The sequence below is a fragment of the Corapipo altera genome, unplaced genomic scaffold, assembly GCF_003945725.1.
Source record: "Corapipo altera isolate COAL_440 unplaced genomic scaffold, ASM394572v1 61411, whole genome shotgun sequence".
In the NCBI taxonomy this organism is placed as follows: Eukaryota; Metazoa; Chordata; class Aves; order Passeriformes; family Pipridae; genus Corapipo; species Corapipo altera.
The window spans coordinates 23,081,083-23,100,500 of NW_020884875.1; the positions used below are offsets into that span (position 1 = coordinate 23,081,083).

The window sequence follows — 19,418 nt, forward strand, 5'->3', positions numbered from 1 at the left end:
CATTTATTTTGAGTAATATGTTGATCATTTAGAGTTTGTTCTGCATAAGGTTTTTAAAGAAAATCGGGGACATTTACAGGAATTAAAAGCTATATTGAGCTATATTGTTCTCCTACACAGATACAATAGGAGCTGAGTTTGATCTCCCATTGAAATTGTTTACTTTAGGGCTTCTTGCTGGCTCTGCCTGCAGTGTTGTTTTGTGGGAATGATACAGGACAATACTGGCAGGGATGGATGAAACCTGAGAAATGAGAAGATTGAGCGATGGTGAAGCAAATATCAATCTCGTCCATTAAGAGTTTTAATTACAGAATTACAGAATGGTTGGAGTTGGAAGGGACCTCTGAAGATCATCTAGTCCAACACTCCTGCTAAAGCAGGTTCACCTAGAGCAGGTTGCACAGAATCACATCCAGGTGGGTTTTGAATATCTCCGGAGAAGGAGACTCCACAGCCTCTTTGGGCGGCTTGTTCCAGTGCTCTGTTGCCCTTGCAGAAAAAAGTTTTTCCTGATGTTCAGAAGGAACTTCCTTTGCTCCAGTTTGTGCCTGTTGCCCCTTGTCCTGTCACTGGTCACTGTTGAAAAATGTTTGACCTCCACAAATACTTGGTTATGTGACAAACATAGGGGAATTTGAAACTTAAACAAGATAATTAATTTTAAAAAATTACCTTTTGTTAAATCTTGATGCAGTTTTATGGCTGCTGCCTTATATGTCATTATGTTATTTCCTTGTTATTATGTTATAGTTAACCTTCAGTTGTACTCATACCCACAAAACTTTGTGCCTAATCAATAGGGATAGTATCAAAGATAGGTAGCACTTTTTTATCTGCCCAGTGTGGCAGTCTAGCTGGCATTGGCAGTAGAGAGACGTATGCTGGGCTTAGCTGTGACTTCAAAATAGGAAGTTTTACAATAGAACTGGTGGGCAGTTAGTACTGAGTCTGGGCACAGAGATGCAGAAATGGAATTTACATGTATTTTTGTTGGCTTTTTTGGAAGTGCTTTGAAGTTCCAAAAAGTGAAGCTACAGTTAATATAGCATCTTCTGTATGGATAGCCTCTCCTGTGTACAGAAGTGGTCTCTGTGAACTCCTGATGTTGCACATGTATAGGACCATGTGTGGCCATACATGATGCTGAAGTTCAGGATTTTGAGAAAGTGCAACTTAAATGCATAAAGCTAAAGATTGTAGTGTGTTTTTTTATATATGAGTATATAAATACTAGGCATAATTGGGATCTTAGCTTTGCTATATCTCTTTAAAGCTTGATAGCATAATTTAAATGTTTGTTTCATGTTGTTTTTTTCACATGGGACTGATGGTTTGTTGGTAGTCTCCGTGCAGTCCTTCAAGGAAGGAAGACAAAATGAAGACATGTTTTAAAGCAATGATAATGACCTCAGGGCAAGGGATTTGGAGAAGAAGGAAGAATTAGTGAAAAGAATTTTTGTTATTTATGGCATTATAACAGAATATACTAGATAATATCTCTCATAATGCTTTTTCAGAAACTATGTGAATTTTGGTTAATTTTAATATATATGAATATATTTCTTTAATGACCTAAAGGGCAAGATAGACACAAACATTCAAAACTTCGAAATTTTTATTCTGCTTTATATATGAGAAAGACATCATCTCTCTGCTCTGTTAAACATACTGTTTAACAGTATGTAGTCATGAAACTGCAAACAGTGAGGTGATCTGTCTTCCTTAGAATACCACAGTTTTGGTGGCTTTTGGTTTTTGTTTTGATTTTTTTTTTTACCTCCCCCTTGTGGAAGTGTGTGAATGTGAGAATCTTACCTTTCACTGGGGAAAAAACGGCTTGCAGTTGTTCTGATTATGGGAAAAATATTGAATATGTGAATTCCAACGATTTCGACAAAAAGGAGGGGGAAAAAAAAAAGAATATAACAGTAATTTTACATCAACACTTCTGGAGACGTGAAAAGTAATTTTGGAGAACTTGGGGTGACCAATACTGAGATCTGGTTCATTGTGTCTGCCTACACTGGAGATTGAACAGGATGCTTCTGGTTCTGACTTTTGTGTGAAGTGTTATAGAACTTCCTATGTGTAAAATATGTGGGCAGATCTCTGCTACGTTTCATAGGTGGGATGTACAAAAGTCAAAGAAAAGGTAAAATAATGTTGAGGGAATTCTGCATGAAATTCAGGTAAAATCCCCAGAATACCTGATGGACATCTAGAGCCTTTAAGTCTTTCTGAAAACTTTTTGGCTACTCCAACTTGGTTAGCTAGACTGAAGCTGGAATGACTGACTGTTAATCTGTGGAACAGTGTTTTCATCTTCTGGAGGGATGGCTCCAGGCAGAGAGTTACCTCTTGCTGTTTAAAGTGTAGGTCATGCAAGGCACTTCCTTCTCATCAGCACTTCCTTTTCTTTCTTCATGAATTCTGTAGCAATTGTGAGAGATAAAGCCAGACTACTGTAATAGATTTCTGACACATTTAGATAAAATACTACAGAAGCCTGTCATGCAGACTTACTCATAGCTATGCTCTGATGGACAAAGCCTTCTAGTTCTGTAGTGCAGCCATGAGGTAATACTGGTGTGAAGCATGCTTGAGTATGCTCAGAATTTTCTTTCATATTGCAAGCACCGTAGAGTTCAGTGGTGTGGCTCAGCCAAGAGACTCATTTCTGAGCTAATGCTTTAGTCTTGTTTCTGCCTGGCTTGCAGGAAAGAAAACAGAACCTTTGCTTCTGGATGTCTTTTTCAGATGCTCATCATCAGAAAGCACTGTGTGTTCTCATTTTGGGTGGTTGTGGTTATAATTGTTTGGGAATTTTTGAACGGTGCTTTTATTTTTTCTTGTGAGACAATACAGTTTCATCAAAACTGAAACAACTAAAACTCAGTGTCTATAAGGTTTTGATCAAATTCTAAGCGCACTTCAAAATTTTCAGAACAAATGTGATTGTTCTATTTTATAAAAACTTTTTGGTTTGAAATGTCAACTACTTATAAAAAAGTAACAAATTTTAAATATTTTGAAGTTATACTAATAAAAAGTGATAATCTCAAACTTATTTTTTAAAGTTATTCATTATGTTACATACTTAGGTAAAGAAAATAATATTCAACTAGATTTATAAAATAATAATGAATATCCTCTAGTTCCCTTTCCCTTCCCCCTTCCCCTTCCCTTGTGAAATTGTATATATTTTAAATTGTATATATTTCAATTGTAACGTAAGTGTAAATATATTTATATATATATCACTTTAACTGTCTTTCTCGTTTCGGGTTTTTCTTAGTTGGTTGTTTTTTCTCCCTCTTCTCCCTGAGGTTTGGGGGGGGGGGTACTTCTGGTGGTAAGGTTTGGAGACTTGGCAGGGAACCAGCTTCAAACCATATCACAAAGTTAGAATAAAAGAATAAAATAATTTATTTTATTTAAGTTGCCATGCTAGTGGGGTAGGGCAATTGATTAATTTCACAGAGTGTGTGATGTCCTTTGGATTTTACCATAAATTCCTTGCAATACGAAAATTCTTCTATGGTCATGGGTTTCTTTTCAGTTAAAGGTGTGTTAAGTTGGTTTTAGTCTGCTGTCCTGAAATTCTGAACTCTTAATTCAGCTGACTGGATCTTTATTGTCTGCATGAAGTAAAAATGTGTGTTAGTAGATCTAAATGATACTTAACAAAAGGAAAGCATGTAATGAAGGAACATAGGTAATAAAAAAAGTACATATCTGCTGGATGAAGTTGGAGCTTTGACCTGTTTTACTGGGTGGCTAAATGCACCTTTACTGTCTTGACTCGTCAGTACATATATAGTACTTCCCCTCAGAGAACATTACCCTAGAAAATGAGAAATGTTCACAAAGTGCCTTGTGCTATAAGAATTAGGGATTTTTCAGCATGTAACAGTAGCTAACCTATGATGTTAACTGCAGGATTTTGTTTGTGTGAACTGGGAAATATCTTACGAGCCTGGTGCGTATTTGTTGTATAATTACCTCTGAGGTGGTGGTCAAAAGTAATCCCAAGCCAATTACACTGAATTTTCCAAAGCTTAAGCATGATAACCAGGTTTGCAGTTGTGGAGAAACAACAGCTTGGCACTGCTACTTTTTTATCAAACTTGAGGACAAAAATAAAGGGGAACCCAAACCAGAAGACAACTGCCATGCCCTCTTTCCCTCCTAGCCTAAATACAAGATGTGTTTGGCAGCACTGAGAAGCTGTAATGGAGCTTTTCTGCACAAAGGAAGAATCTATGCTGCAAGCAAGATATTTTTACTTCAGCCAAGGAATGGCCAAGGGAAATATACAGAACCGCCTGCCAAATGTGAGTGAAAATCAGAAGGTTGTATTGTGCCTGAAAGAGACACAGAAGAACAAAGACATAGTTTCTACTGGAGTGCTGCCAGTAGGCAAAGGTCTGCATTTTAAGAGTTATCTTTAAAATTCTGACATATCAGTTCATCCTGCTAGCTTATTAGGCCATTTCTCAAATCTTTTAATTGCTTTAGATGCTAAGAACTAGATACCTTTATGATTTTTTCCTGTTTACAGTTAAAGCAGTGATAGATCTGTGGTGGACCAAGCTTTTCTTGCGCTTCTTAATTTTTTTGCTCAGTGAGATGCTTCACAACAAGTACTTCTGAAGAGATGAGCCTTAATAGCCTAATACATAGGTCTACATGAATACATTAATAACACACCGAATATTGTCTGTATTTCCTCCATGGCACAGTTGAAAATCTTCAAGGAAAAGTACCTAAACCATTAAGCATGCTGTCCCAGATTTCATAGCCCAACAGTAGAATCTCTGTCAGGACATAGTTACAGTGTGTGAATAAGTGCCAAATGAGTAGTAATATTGTAGGGATCGCAGCTGTTAAATTCTATAGAAAATAAGTCCTTGGATTTAACTCTTTCACAATGCTTACAATTACTGATAAGTTTGAGAGGACTTTCCTATGCAGACCTGTCTAGAAGGCACCTCAGGGAAGAGACTGTGTGTGTGTGTGTGTGTGTGTGTGCGCGTGCGCGCGCGCGTGTGTGTGTATGGAAGTATGCTGTACTACACAGAGTGTGAACTGTTGATTGAAAACGTATTTCTTACTGCAGCTGTTAGAAGTGACATTACAGCCTGTGACAAACATCTGTAGTTTACCTCAAAGACAGCAGTAGCTTGTTGGAAAATTGTTCTCGGTGTAGTAAATTTCTTTTAGTTTGTTGAAGAAGAAATATTTATTCTTACATGTTTTTACGTTAAATTTGATACAGTCATATCTTCAGCAAATGAGATAAATTGGCTAAGCTGCCATTGGCTAGCCATTTCCACGTATGTGTTCTGGATAAAAGAAAGAAGAGAAGATTAGATTCTTATTGTTTGCAAAACCAAATTGAAAACTTCCACTTGATAATGTATTGGTTCAAAAGAAACTCAAACATCCAAAGAAAGGATAAATATGTTCTGAAAAGCTTTACTTTAAAGGGATTTTCTTTGGAGTTTTGCTAGACTATTCTTGACCAATTCTATTTAGATATGGTAAGAGCTGTTACAGCTTTGCACACAAATATTTTGATGTTTGTTCCAGTTCTATTCCATGAAAAAAAAATAGAAGCTTTGTACTCAAATCAGTCATCTACTCTTAATTGAATTCTTTCTTACTGGGGAAGAGGGTGAGCCAGGAAGAAAGAAATAAATAATAAAGGCATGCATGATAGGGATATAATTGGAATTGAATGCAATGATACCGTGTCCATGTCTTACTGCTTTCATTTTCATGGCAATTTTAAAGAATTATATGGTCACCAAGACTATTTAGAAGAAGTGAGAAATACAAGAATTAGACCAGCTATGGTATCTCAAAGGAGGAAGCTGGAGGAGCTTTCCTTGATCATAATTCTTATCTCCCATTCCGGGAAAGGAAAGTCAGCATTGTTTGCCCATATCCTACAAACCAGTTGAAGTATACTTCCCACGCATTTCCCACGTTTTTCTATCTATAGTACTCCATTATAGAAAATGCATTATTTGTTTGACCAGACACATGACTGACAGAGAAAGCTATTTACAGAATCGTAGAATGGTTTGGGTTGGAAGGGACCTTACAGATCATGTAGCTCCAATCCCCTTGCCGTGGGCAGGGACACCTCCCACTAGACCAGGTAACCCAAAGCCCCTTCCAGCCTCTTCTTGAACACCTCTGGGGATGGGGAGTCCACAAATTCTCTGGAAAACCTGTTCTAGTGCCTCACCACCCTCACAGTAAAGAATTTCTTTCTAATATATAATCTAAACCTACCCTTCTTCACCTTAAAGCCATTACCCCTTTTCCTACCACTCTATGCCCTCGTGAAAGGTCCCTCTTGAACCTTCTTTAACCCCCCTTCAGGTACTGTAAGAGTGCTATAAGGTCTCCCCAAAGTCTTCTCTTCTCCAGGCTGAACAGCCCCAACTCTCCCAGACTGTCTTCATAGGACAGATATTCCAGCCCTGTGATCAACTTAGTGGCCCTTCTCTGGACTTGTTCCAACAAGTACACATGTATTCTTTGTATTGAAAGTCTGAGAGTTGGACACAGTGCTCCAGGTGGGGTCTTCCCCACCTGAGTAGAGCAAAGTAGAAGGTGAGAATGACCTGCCTTGACCTGCTGGTCACTTTGCTTTTATTACAGTCCAGGATATGGTTGTCTTTCTGGGCTACCAGGACATGTTTCTGGGTCATGTTGAGTTTATCGTCCACAAACTCACCCAAGTCCTTCTGCTGCTCTTGATCTGTTTTCCACCTGGCCTGTACTTATAATTGGGATTGTGCCGACCCAGCTACACGACCTTGCACTTGGCCTTCCTGAACTTCATGAGGTTCTCTTGGATCTATGCCTCAAGCCTGTCAAAGTGTCCCTCTGGGTGCTGTCCTTTCCCTTCAGCATGTCAAACTCATCACACAGCCTAGTGTTGTCAGCAAACTTGTTCACAGTGCGTTCAATCCCACTGTCCATGTCACCAAAAAAGATGTTAAAATGTGCTGGTCGCAGTACTGACCCCTGAGGAACACCACTTGTCACGTTGTCAACTTGGACATCATGTTGTTGACCGCAACTCTTTGAATGTGTCCATCCAACCAATTCCATATCCACTGAGTGGTCCAGACCCCGGCAGCCCCCGCACGGCATACAGCGGAGGTCTGGGGACCCCAGCAGCCCTCACGCTGCCTGCGGCAGAGGTCAGGACCCTGGCCCCCGGGCTTGGCCACGGTCAACCCCCGCCGTAGCCCCAGCGGGTGAAAGGAGAGAAAGAGGGGGAACCTCACTGGCAGGTGCTGTGCCCCTGTGGAAGAGGAGAGGGGAGCTTCGGAGCACACGGAGGTTTGCAGTTCCAGGTCTGGGGGAGGGGAAGGGTGTCCTCAGACTGGCGGGAGGGCGAGCGGGGCAATCCTTTATGAAATGTTGCAGGTGAGCAGTGCGCGTGTAGATATGTGGTAACACAGTGAGGTAAGGATAACATCAGGGTGGATGATGGGTTCTTTTAGAATGTTGGGGGTCCCAGCCAGGCTGGGGCCTTGAAAGGCACCCCAGCCTTGGATCAGGGGTCAGAACGGTTGGTTTGTTCGTTTGTTTCTGGCTCACCTGCAGCTACTGCCCAGGTTCGGCATCCTCTGGATATATTTACTTTGCTCTGTTACATCCTGAAAGGGTGGTCAGGACAAAGGGTTGTTCCTGGGTATTTCTTTGAGATTGTATATAGATAGGTGATAGTAAAGTAGGAAATGAAAGACTTGCCCAAATTGTTCCAAAAGGAATGAAACCTGTGTACCCCTGTGTGGTTGCGAGCTATGCTGGCGATGGTACATGCCTTTGGTAGGGTCGCCCATGCCAGACAGGTCAAAACCGTAGGACCAGATACAATTCATTCTTGGGCAGGATGAACTCGTTAGCCTTCTGGCAGTCATCCTTGGAGAAGGACAACTCCAATCCCAAACCTGGGCAGATGGAGTTCGCTTAGCCCTGTAAGGCCATCCATATAAGAGAAGCTCACTCTAATTAAACCTACATCCTGAGGACCTCGCTGCAACCATCCAAGCTTACTCGGCCCTGGTAGATGAACCTTAGGATTAAAGGGTGGGTTCAGTTCTGCGCATACTGCATCTCACCTAAAAAATCCATTGTGCAGGCTTGAAGGCTTTACCCACATGCAAAAAACCCTGTAGCGACGGGCGAGGGTCGAAACGGCAGGTGAAAGGTGCACTGGAAGCCGCAGACCCAACCCTGCATGCAGGCGGTTCAGGATATTGGTCATTTGAGACTGACCGGAGACGACAGTCTCTTGGGGCAGCACCCTGAACGACCAAGCAGCCTTTTCAAGGACAGCACTGCTTGCTCCACTCGGCGAGGGGCCTAGAAAAGGTGGCCTAAACAAAGCTCATCTCCACCTTCACCCGGTTGGTTAACCGCAGGCCAATGGGCATCTTCTTCCAATGCGGTCGCACAGAGATCAAAAGACAAAGGCATGCACCTCCCTCCAAAGGTGTACCTAAACTAACTCTAGCATGTTGAAATATCAGAACCATGCTTGATTCTGCGGATAGCGGACGTCCTGAGCGACGTTCTGCCCAAATTGCCCATGAACTGACTCGTCTCAGCATCAACATTGCTGCTCTCAGTGAAGTTCGCCTTCACGAGGAAGGCAGCCTCAGAGAACATGGTGCCGGTTACACACTTTTTTGGTCAGGTAAGCTCAGAACCAGAAAACATCTCTCAGGAGTCGGCTTCATGATCAAAAACTCTATTCTTCCCAAACTTGAAAATCTGCCAACAGGTCACTCTGACTGCATTATCTCCCTACACCTTCCACTACACAACAAGCAACACGTCCTCTTTAGTATGTATGCCCCAACTCTCCAAGTCGACCCTGCTGAAAAAGATAAATTTTACACTGACCTGCGCTGCCTTACCCAAAAGGTTCCTGCAGATGATAAGGTCATTATCCTTGGTGATTTCAACGCCAGAGTAGGTAAGAATTTTGAAACATGGAAAGGAATATTAGGCAAGCATGGTGTTGGAAACTGCAACGATAATGGTCGACTTCTGCTAGAATTCTGTGCGGAGCAACAGCTCACCATTATTAATACTATCTTTCAGCAGAAAAATAGTCTGAAGACAACCTGGATGCACTCCAGATCTGCGCATTGGCACCTCATCGATTATGTCTTGGTGCGATGGAGAGATGTCCGTGATGTCCACCATACCCGCGTGATGCCCAACACAGAATGCCAAACAGACCATCGGCTTGTGCACTGTAAACTCAACTTCAGTCTCAAATTCAAACCTAAAAGGAACAGTGTCCCAAGGAGAAGACTCCAGGTTAACAATCTCCAATCAGCCACAGCAAGAGACAGATTCCAGGCAAACCTTCAAACGAGGCTCAAAAACCATTCCACAGATTCTGCAGATTTCTCTCCTGAAACAGTTTGGCACCATATGAAAAACAGCATCCTGCAATCATCTGAAGAATCCTTAAGGTTCTTCCTCAAGAAGAACAAGGACTGGTTTGATGAAAACAATCAAGAGATCCAGGAATTGTTGAGGAAGAAGAGAACCGCCCACCAAGCACACCTTGCACTGCCATCCTGTCACGCAAGAAAAGCAGCCTTTCGTCTTGCATGCAGCAAGCTCCAACAGAAACTCCATGACATCCAGAACAAGTGGTGGATTGATCTAGCTGAAAAAACTCAATTATGTGCAGATACAGGTGATCACAAAGGATTCTATGAGGCCCTGAGAACAGCATACGAGCCTACATACCAAGTCCAAAGCCCTTTACTCAGCACTGATGGTCAAAGGCTTCTACCAGTCAAAACCTCCATTCTGAATTGATGGTCTGAACACTTTCAAACTCTTTTCAGTACCAACCGTGTAGTCCAAGACTCGACCATTCAGTCCATCACACAACAACCGGTGAAATAAGAATTGGATACTGCCCCCACTTTAGGAGAAACCCTCAAGGCCATACAACAGGTGAAAATTGGCAAGGCAGCTGGGGTTAATGGAAGTCCACCTGAAGTCTGAAAACATGGGGGCCTTGCACTCTATGCTAAATTTCATGAGTTTGTGGTGTGCTGTTGGGAACTAGGTGAACTACCATCAGACCTTCGTGATGCAGTCATCATCACTTTGTACAAGAAGAAAGGTATTAAATCAGACTGCTCAAATTACCGTGCTATTACTCTGCTCTCCATTGCTGGCAAAATCCTGGCAAGAATACTCTTGAACAGACTAATACCCACTATAGCAGAAGGAATTCTACCTGAAAGCCAATGTGGTTTCAGAGCCAATAGGAGTACCACAGACATGGGATTTGTTCTCAGACAACTGCAAGAGAAGTGTAGGAACAGAACAAAGGTCTCTGTGTAACCTTTGTCGACCTCACCAAGGCTTTCGATACTGTGAGCAGAAAAGGTCTGTGGCAGATTTTGGAACGTTTAGGTTGTCCCCCCAAGTTTCTTACAATGATCATCTCACTCCATGAGGATCAGCACGGCCAAGTCAGATATGGCAATGCACTTTCTGAGTCCTTTCTAATAAAGAATGGTGTGAAACAAGGCTGTGTTCTTGCACCAACCCTATTCACAGTCTTTTTCAGTATGATGCCCCAAAGGGGGCCTCCCTAAGATCTTGCTTTATGGTGAACTTGCCACTGGCTGCTGCAAGAGAGGAGCCCCAAAGAGAAGATACAAGGACTCCCTGAAACAACATCTCAGCCTTGCCCATATTGATCACCATAGCTGGTTTACTCTGGCCTCCAATTGGGATGTCTGGAGACACACCATCTATAATGCTGCTGATGCTTTTGAGAAAGCATGCAGGATCACCCTTGAGGAGAAAAGATAATGCAGAAAGAATTGTGCCTTGCTGAATACACCACCTAGGGAGTCTTTCTGCTGTGCCTTTTGCAACCGGTCATGTCTATCTTGTATTGGTCTTTTCAGCCACCAATGCTCTTGCAACAAACATGGGTAGAACCCTTCCCAAATCTTCGTTCGCAAAGCCTAGCCATGGTGATGATGATGAGTGGTACATCCGTCAAATCCGTACATGTCTATTTTAGAAACCAGGATGTTTTGTGTGACTGTGTCAAATGCTTTGCACAGGTCCAGATAGGTGACAGCTGTTGCCATTTCTTTCTGCACCACTGCTGTAACCTCACTAAAGGCCAATTCCTATTCACTATCTTATGTTCTGCTTACAAGTAGACCTAAGTCAGGGAATGGATTTTTAAAAACTGAAATTAAGTAAAATTTAAATCACGTGCCTTTGGACCAGTGAGCAGAGGAACAATATCTGTTATGATGGCAGTTAGTTTCCTTAGAGTCTTCACATTGATTTACAATATAATCTGAGCAGTTCTGTCATCTCCTCAGTGTAGCTAAGAAGTTGAAATCAGTGATCTGATATTATGATATCTTAATGAAGAAATACATTGGTCAAGTGGTCTCATATTTTTCAAGGAAAAAAAGAGAAATTAAATAGGGTGTGAAGGTATTAATTTGTCTGCAATTAAGATGGACAGTTGAAGCCTTGTCCCTCTTTCTTCTCTAGTTAGTCATAAATCCTCCAAAATGCCTGCTACATTTGTGTGTTTTCAAGCTGTGCAAACTAATGTGCAAACTAACTATTTTTTTTTCCTGAGGTATATCGAAAACAACTATTAAAACACTGTAAATTTGAGGCAGGCTGGAATATAAGTGAATGAACATTTGAACAGCGCATTTCTTCTTCATATGAATGGTAGCAAGTCAATTTAAACAAAAATGTATAGTGCAAAGTGAGAGAATCTTGTTTCTAGAACTGCTGCTTGAACTGTCTCTAGCACAGAGAAATGAGAGGAATTAATGTCTCGGAGGGCATATAATTCTTAGTGAACCTAGAGAAGTATTTGTTGGCAAAGTGTTTGTCTCACTATGGAATACAGTATTCCGCCTCCCTGGTTGGATGAGTTTGTTCTTCTCCAAATAAGGAAAAGAACAAGATGGCCTGCTCACTCATCAGCTTCAGTTAAGCAGTGAAATTTTCAGGAATGAGATAAGTATTTTCATTAGAAATGCTAACACTATCTAAATTAAAAATGTAAAAAGTCTAACAAAGAGTTTATATTCCCTAAGAGGGGAGAAAATTACCATTGATGTGAAAATATATTTTAGATGCAGTTAAACAAGAGCAAAGTGGAATATGAAGTGATACACTACTCTTAAAAAGAGGTCTGTCACTAACAATCACTATATAGGCATGGTAATTTTGGACAATATAAACAGAGTGGAACTCACCAGAGAGTTTTGTTCATGCTTGGCTATAATGTAACTCCTACATAAATGTATGATTAATACACAGCAGTATTTCATAGTCCATCATTTACATATTCTCTGTTTTGAGTAATTTCTTCTGTTTTGCCATCTTCATATGTCTTCTTTGACATACAGAAAGACAGACTTAAAACACTGATTTTTGTAAGTTCTTTTACATATGAAAACCCATTTGAAAAATATCAGTGTTTGAAAAATATGACTTCTTTCCATTGATAGTTCAAGAATTTCAATTGATTGTCCAAAAGTTGCAATTTCTGCATTTGAAAATGTACAATAATTTTAAAGGGGAAAAATAAACAATGCTAATACTTGTCTTAACATAGAAGAAACAAGTTTATTTTACATTGCTTGACTGATCACTTGAGCCAAATGTAAGTATAAAGTACTCACCGTTCCAGTGATGTTTTTCCCTTTGTGTCTTGACCCTAGGTTCCTTACAGAGCAAAAAATTGCCCTGAAAAGGCATTTTATTTTTGATGAAAAATATGTATTTTTTTACACTTAATAACTGTAGATTTAACTAAAATATAGCATAAATGAAAAGTTTAAGGCTATGGGTTAATACCATGTGATTTCCCAGGATAGTGAGTTCAGCAAATTCTTGATGAGGAAATGAAGAGTTAGGTATATGAGCACATAACTTATACTGTGTTTTCTTGGAACTGGCAGAAGCCACTGGAAATTATCTGTAAGTGGTCCTGGTGTATTCATTATGTTCTTCTTGTGTCATCCTAATGTAACTGTGTTTTTCCAAAGTGAGGAACATGCTGTGGTGCAGTTTGTAGTCCCACATTGGAAGCTATCTCTACTTTTAGTTGGCCAGCAGTTGCAAAGTGTTTTTGTGGGTGATGCCTGTATATCCTCATTCTGCCTGACCACTCTGCATGTCCAGGCAAAGATACAGATTGCTCTCGGTAAGTCTTAAGTTATCTGCTAATACGTGTTGCTAATGCCTTCAGTATATGCTCTCAAAACAGTGCATAGCATTTTTATATACCCACCTTTGTCACATCAGACATAAATAGGAATGGCACAAGCATAAAACCGTGCAGCAATCCCTTGTGTGTGTGCACACGCATGCCTGCTTTTGCAGGTTTTTCTAAGGAGTACTGTTTGTATGAAGAATGTCTGTTAGATTGTGGTGTCATACTCTGCTGAGAGTTTTGGTTTGGAAGGCACTTGGAAGAACAAAAGAGAAAAGCACTTGTGGTAACATAAGGTCATCTGAAGTATGAGACTTTCATCTTCTTCAGTTTTTAGAATAATCAAAAAGTATGGACAGCTTGAAATACCTAGCATAATGAGCCTTAGTGCAACTAAAGACAATTTTTCATTTCAGAAATAGAGGTGTCTGAAAACTAAGTAGTAGAAAAGATTTTCAGGGAACTGGTTCATCATATTAATTATGATTTTTTTCCCAGCTGAGTCAGAAAGCCCAATTTGAAAGGGAGTTTCTGGGAAAGATGGATGCCTTTATTCATCATAGTGTCTCATCTCCTTCATCTTACCTCTTCCTTTGTTTAACTTTAACTGAGAGCTTTGTATCCGTAACTGGGAGCTGTGATGTACATAAAGGTGTTCTTTAACAATTCCTCATCTCCTTATGCTTGAGGTATGTCCATCCTGGTACTTCTAAACTCTCCATACAGACTGGGGTCTAGCATTCTCTGTGTGTTCCCTCTGATGGTTGACAGGAGAACAAATGACATGCAGCCAAGTACACATAGCGAGAAATAGTGAAGGATCTCAGGAAATCTCAACTCCTTTTGTCCTTGCTTCTAGTAATTACAAGGAGTAAGGTGGAATGAATAAAGAGTGGGAGCAAGAAAAAGGTAAGAAAGCCATGTGTGAGGGGTAGAAATCTTTCGAAATTTGGACTTCTGTGGTTTTAGTTATGTCTGCAGGGGAAAATGCGTGAGGAGAATGGCACTTGGGATAGTGATAAATTGCTGCTGTGACTGTAAGATGGGACAAAACATGTTCATTAAGTCACTCTTGGTGGAAGATTTTGACAGAGTATACCTTTGGCTATTCTGTGCACAGGAATTGGTTTGTAATGCTTGTACCTGCCTGAGAGAGGAATTTTTACTTTGTTGTTGTAGGTTTTGGTTTTATACTTTGGAGAAGCAAATGTTCTGCAATGTAACTGTCAAATGAGGCATTACAGATAGAGCAAAATGACCAACCACTTCTGTTACAGTATCTCCTCGGTTTTGTTTGTTTAGATTTGTTTTGTTTTGATTTTAAAATAGTTTTAATTTCCCCCCCCAAAAAAAATTTTTCTTTTTCTTTTTAAAAATAAAATTAGAATCATGTTGTATACAAGCACCACATTCATGGTCAGCATCTGGAAAAATGCCCTTTTCCATTGTATGCTTGGCAAACCATAGGAAAAAAGTGAAAATAACTTACTGATCTCCATTTTCTTGGGACTGTGCAGTTGGATACAAAACTTCACTTTCCTAAAGGAGAAGAGTGAACTGGCTACCACATTCTTTACAAGAGGCAGATCTGTGAATACTTGTTTCATTGCAGACGATTCAACTCATCACAAGTCAATCTCAATGGTCTCCATGGGCTTACAAGCCCTTTGTGAATTTGTTACTTTCAAGAAATTTCAGATGAAGTTTTGGATGATAACTGGGTTTGATTTGTTTGGTGATTGTGTTATGCTACCACGTATTATATAATTTTTATTTAAAAAACCAAAACAACCCAACCCTTTTCTTGGGGAATAATAATTTTGGTGCAATAAAAATCTAACTGAAAGATTTGCAGTATTGTTTTTCATCCATCCCTAGTGAAGACTTTCACATGAATGCTCTTACTCTGCATAAGAAAATCAGGTGAATTAACTCAGTGATTCCTGATCGGTACAAAGGCACTAATATTTATCCTCTGGGAACAATTGTCATGTATAGACTACTTCCATCTGCCCTTTCTGTGCATGTGAGCAGTCATACCACTTGTCGCTCTGAATGTAAGGAGACACTTTACTGTGAGGGTGACTGAGAACTGGAAAAGGCTGCCTGGAGAGATTGTGAAGACACTTTGCCTGAGATATGCAAAAACCATCTGGGCATGTCCCTGACCAGCCAGCTATAGGTGACAGGGTGTAATGGATTTATTACTCTCCCTGAGAAGGAAATGGAAATAGGATAGGTCATTTGATGTGTATTTTACCAATAAGGTATTCCATACCATGTTATGTCAGCTCAGATATAAAATAGATGGGAAGAAAACAAGTGGCCCCTTCTCTTCTGAGTAGCTGAGTGGAGCAGTCGGGCAGTTCCTTCAGGGGAGAAGAGCTGTCGGGAAGTATCTTTATTTTTAGTTCTTCTCTGCACATATAGTGTTTATAACATCTTCCCTCTTTTTGTAAATATAAACACCCTTTCTTAGCAGCTTCGATTCCTTAGTTTGTTTTTCTTCCCTTCTTTTCCCCCCTTTCCCCCTCCCTTTCCCTCCAGGGGGACTGGGCACAGGCCCAGTAGATACCTGGTGTTCAGCCAAAGTAAACAATAACACAAGGGTATTGGAGGAGGTATTTTCTGGAGGACCCTTCAAACCTCAGTCACTATGTGATTCTGTGATATCAACCAAACATTCTATATCCACATATTTGGGTAGAAAGTGGAGTTCTTGCTAAAAACTCCAGCAGGTTTCAGATGCAGTATTATTTCTTCATCTCAAGCTATTTTACAATGAAGAAAAAATTTGTTAAACTGATTTTGAACCTGTGGTTCCTAAGAATTGTAGAAAACTCTCTTAAAAGAACATGACAACATATTTTGAAAAGCAACTACTTCATATATTAATACCTTCCCAAAAGAAATCCATGAGGTCAGCTAACAGCCAAGTTAATTCATTACGTAACAAATTTAATTGCCCACCCTCAGAAAGCCCCAGTATGCTCCTCCATTTTAAAATACCCTAATAAAAATAAAAATTAAAACCAAACTCCATAGACCCCTAAAAGTATAGATTAGAAAACAAGCCATTTTTATTTTGCCAACTGACATCTGTCTTTTCTCCTTTTATTACACACTTGGAATAATTTAGAATGATCTAAGTTTCCCTTGCATCAGGTCAGAGTACTAAGTGAACAATTCTCTAAAGGAAACCTGAACCAAACATCTGCAAACTGTTGCAAAAATAGCCTTCACTAGAAAGTGCTCTAAGAAATTTGCTTTAAAAAATGTTTGTAGTTTACATGGGCTGTGTTTTAGCTACCTGAAAGACACAAAGACTGTACAACTCCAATCAATTCCAAATCAGTAGTGCAGTCAGAATTACAATGCTGCACAGAAATCTATTTTTGAAGACCAGCACCTAATAAAAAGCCGTTCTGAAAATCTGGTTTGCTTTATTTATTCAGGCTGAATAGTACCATTGATGAGATTACTTGTGGGAGGAAAAGATGGACATGAATAAAGGCAAAGGAGTTTGGCTGTACCGTTAGGAGGACTTTATAATCCTCAGTTGTCTATTTCTTACTTGTATGTTTTAATCAAGGTGTAAACATCTCTGACTCCTGAAAGCAAGCTGGAGTAAGTCAATCTCTGTTAGTAGAGAAGCTGAATGAGTGTCAATAACAACTCAGTAGACAGGTAATGCAGTATAGCTGTTCGCAACACAGGATCCTAGACAAGTACACCGTTCCCAACTATCACCTAAATCTTCTTATACTAATTTTTTTTTTTAATGCCACAAGCATACCATCTTTGGTTTACTCCAAAGTATTCCATTCTATCCCTCTAGTCTTTGTTCTCTGAAATATGAAAGTCCCTTCTTGCTGATCCAATTCCTTTTATTTCAGTTTCTATACTAGAGGATTTGCCGTACAACAGTAAACTATCTTTCTATTTTAAACCTGTATAATCCTGTTTCAAACTCTGTAAATGTTAACTGGGAATGAAGGATGACCTTTAAATGGCAACCTGAAAGAGAGTTGTTCTAAAAGTAACTTTGAGCCCTTGGAGAAAATCATTACAAAAATCAAACCCAACATTCAGGTGAAACTGGACATGAACAAAGGGCATAGAAACATGTATCCAGAGACAACCTGACTTATCAGCTTCGTCAACAGAATTGTTACTCACCTGGGGATAACTTTCTATTCTAAAAGGGGGATTCACAGCAGAAACGTGTGAAGTAATCACAAGAGCAGGAAATGTTTAATGAGCAATACTCAAGACAGTTATGATACCTCCACATTTGTGTTAGATACCCAAAGCTCTTTCTTTTAGTCCAGATGTGTGGTTTACATATGCTTACTAATCAAGAAATAGAAGTTATTCTAAGAATAAGCTGAGGAAAACCTCAATTTTTTTTCTGCTTTTCCAAAAGATTTTTTTCTAAACTGTAATGGGATTATGGTCATGCAGAGATATTTGAATTTCCCTGCTCATCTCCTAGGATGGTAAGGGTATGTAAGGTGATGTTTCAATGACCTGGGTTAAATTTCCAGCCTTGAAGCTCAAAACACAAAATATGGCACTAGTCTGTCCGTAGAGTGCTTCAGCATGAGACTCTCTGCCCTCCCGGTTTTCTGTTGGTATAGAGAATACTAAAACTGTGTTACAGTAAATTAAGCCATTCTTTATTTCAAAAGAATTTATCCTCAAAGGACACTGGTCATATAAAATTAACATGGAGGAACTATTACATGTTTAACTTGCTCAACTAATGTTTCAACAATATGCTAGGAAATCACTTCTCTGGAGCAAATTTCAGTTCTATAGGAGCTCCCATTTCACAGATGAAAATTAGCACCAAGGATGCTGCCTCTCCCTCAAGACTGATGGCAGAAACAGAAAGGAGGAAAATACAACCTTGGCTTTTATCCTTAAAGGCCTACATGGCTAAAGTACGCAGCAGACAAGACAAACTTTTCTTTAACCTATTCTTTTTTAAATGCACAAGTCACAGAGGATAGAATCCAATAACCGAGCTCCAGAAATAAAAGCACCAGGCTACTGCTACTAGAAGAGTAGTTTGTTTGTGCCTATTACCTCTTTTCGGCAATGGATGAATGAGATTGCACACACAGAATTCGATTTTGAGATTTCTCCGGAGACCTCTCTCCATGTTCCCCTTTATTAGCCTTTTTTGGTAAAAAGTACCTGATGTTGTTATTAGTTGATTAGAATTCCCAGAATTTTTTGCAAACCCAGTGTTTTGACTCCACACACTCATTCTCCCATCCTGTGACTGTTTTCAGTCACGTATCACGCATACTTTTTAAGTAGCTTTCTACTTTGAGAACACAGCATTCTTTGTCAAAACATCAGCCCCGACGCCAAAGGCATTCCCTTTTGGTCCTAAAAAACCAAACAGCAGGTGCAGCTGGCCTAGCTTGTTACCACACTTCTTGACCTGTAGATGAGCACCACTGAAAGAAGCCTGGCTCCACCCATAAGTCTCTAGGTTGAACAATCCCATCTCTCTTATGTGTTGAAGAACCCAGAACAGCACATGGGGCTGCAGGGGTGGCCTCTCAAGTGCTGAGTAGAAATAATCCTCTCATTTCCAGAAGTCATTTGACAAGATCCCTTACCACTGACTATTTGACTGTTAAAGAAAACAGATCTTAAAGGGGCAGGTGGTTGGCTGAAAAATAAATACAACAAGGCCCAGAATAAAGTTTTCAGAGTATAGCAGTCTCACCCATACAGTTTTTCAGGGACTCTGCAACTCTGCAGGTGCAGGCAGTCCAGTAGATTTACCGGTGTTCTGGAAAAGAAGTGTGTATCATTAGGTAAGAATGTATGTTGGCTATAGTGTTTGTTTCAGGTAGGAGCAGATATGAAGAACTGTATTAAAACACTGTATTCAACAGAAAGACAGGACAATAAAATGGCAAATGAAGTTGAATATGGGTAAATGTGAAGTGACATTTTATGGGAGAAAGAAGGTATCTTAGCACAGAGTCTGTAATTTTGTAAGTGAAAAAGCATAATCCAGGAATAATAATTGAAATAGGAGGTTCTACGGAAATGGTAATACCTTATAACAGTCAGACTGTGCTGTTATTTTTGCCATTAGGCAAAGTAT

The 19,418-nt window shown here is 39.9% G+C and overlaps 1 protein-coding gene across 1 annotated transcript in view; it reads left to right on the forward strand.

Moving 5' to 3' along the window:
- ADAMTSL1 (ADAMTS like 1) overlaps window positions 1-19,418 on the forward strand; it is a 393,783-nt gene that overhangs the window by 7,673 nt on the left and 366,692 nt on the right. Inside the window, exon 2 of the mRNA XM_027634671.1 lies at window positions 4,196-4,337. Within this exon, the coding sequence (XP_027490472.1) occupies window positions 4,236-4,337 (102 nt within the window). The 5' untranslated portion in view covers window positions 4,196-4,235. The remainder of the gene's footprint in view (window positions 1-4,195; window positions 4,338-19,418) is intronic.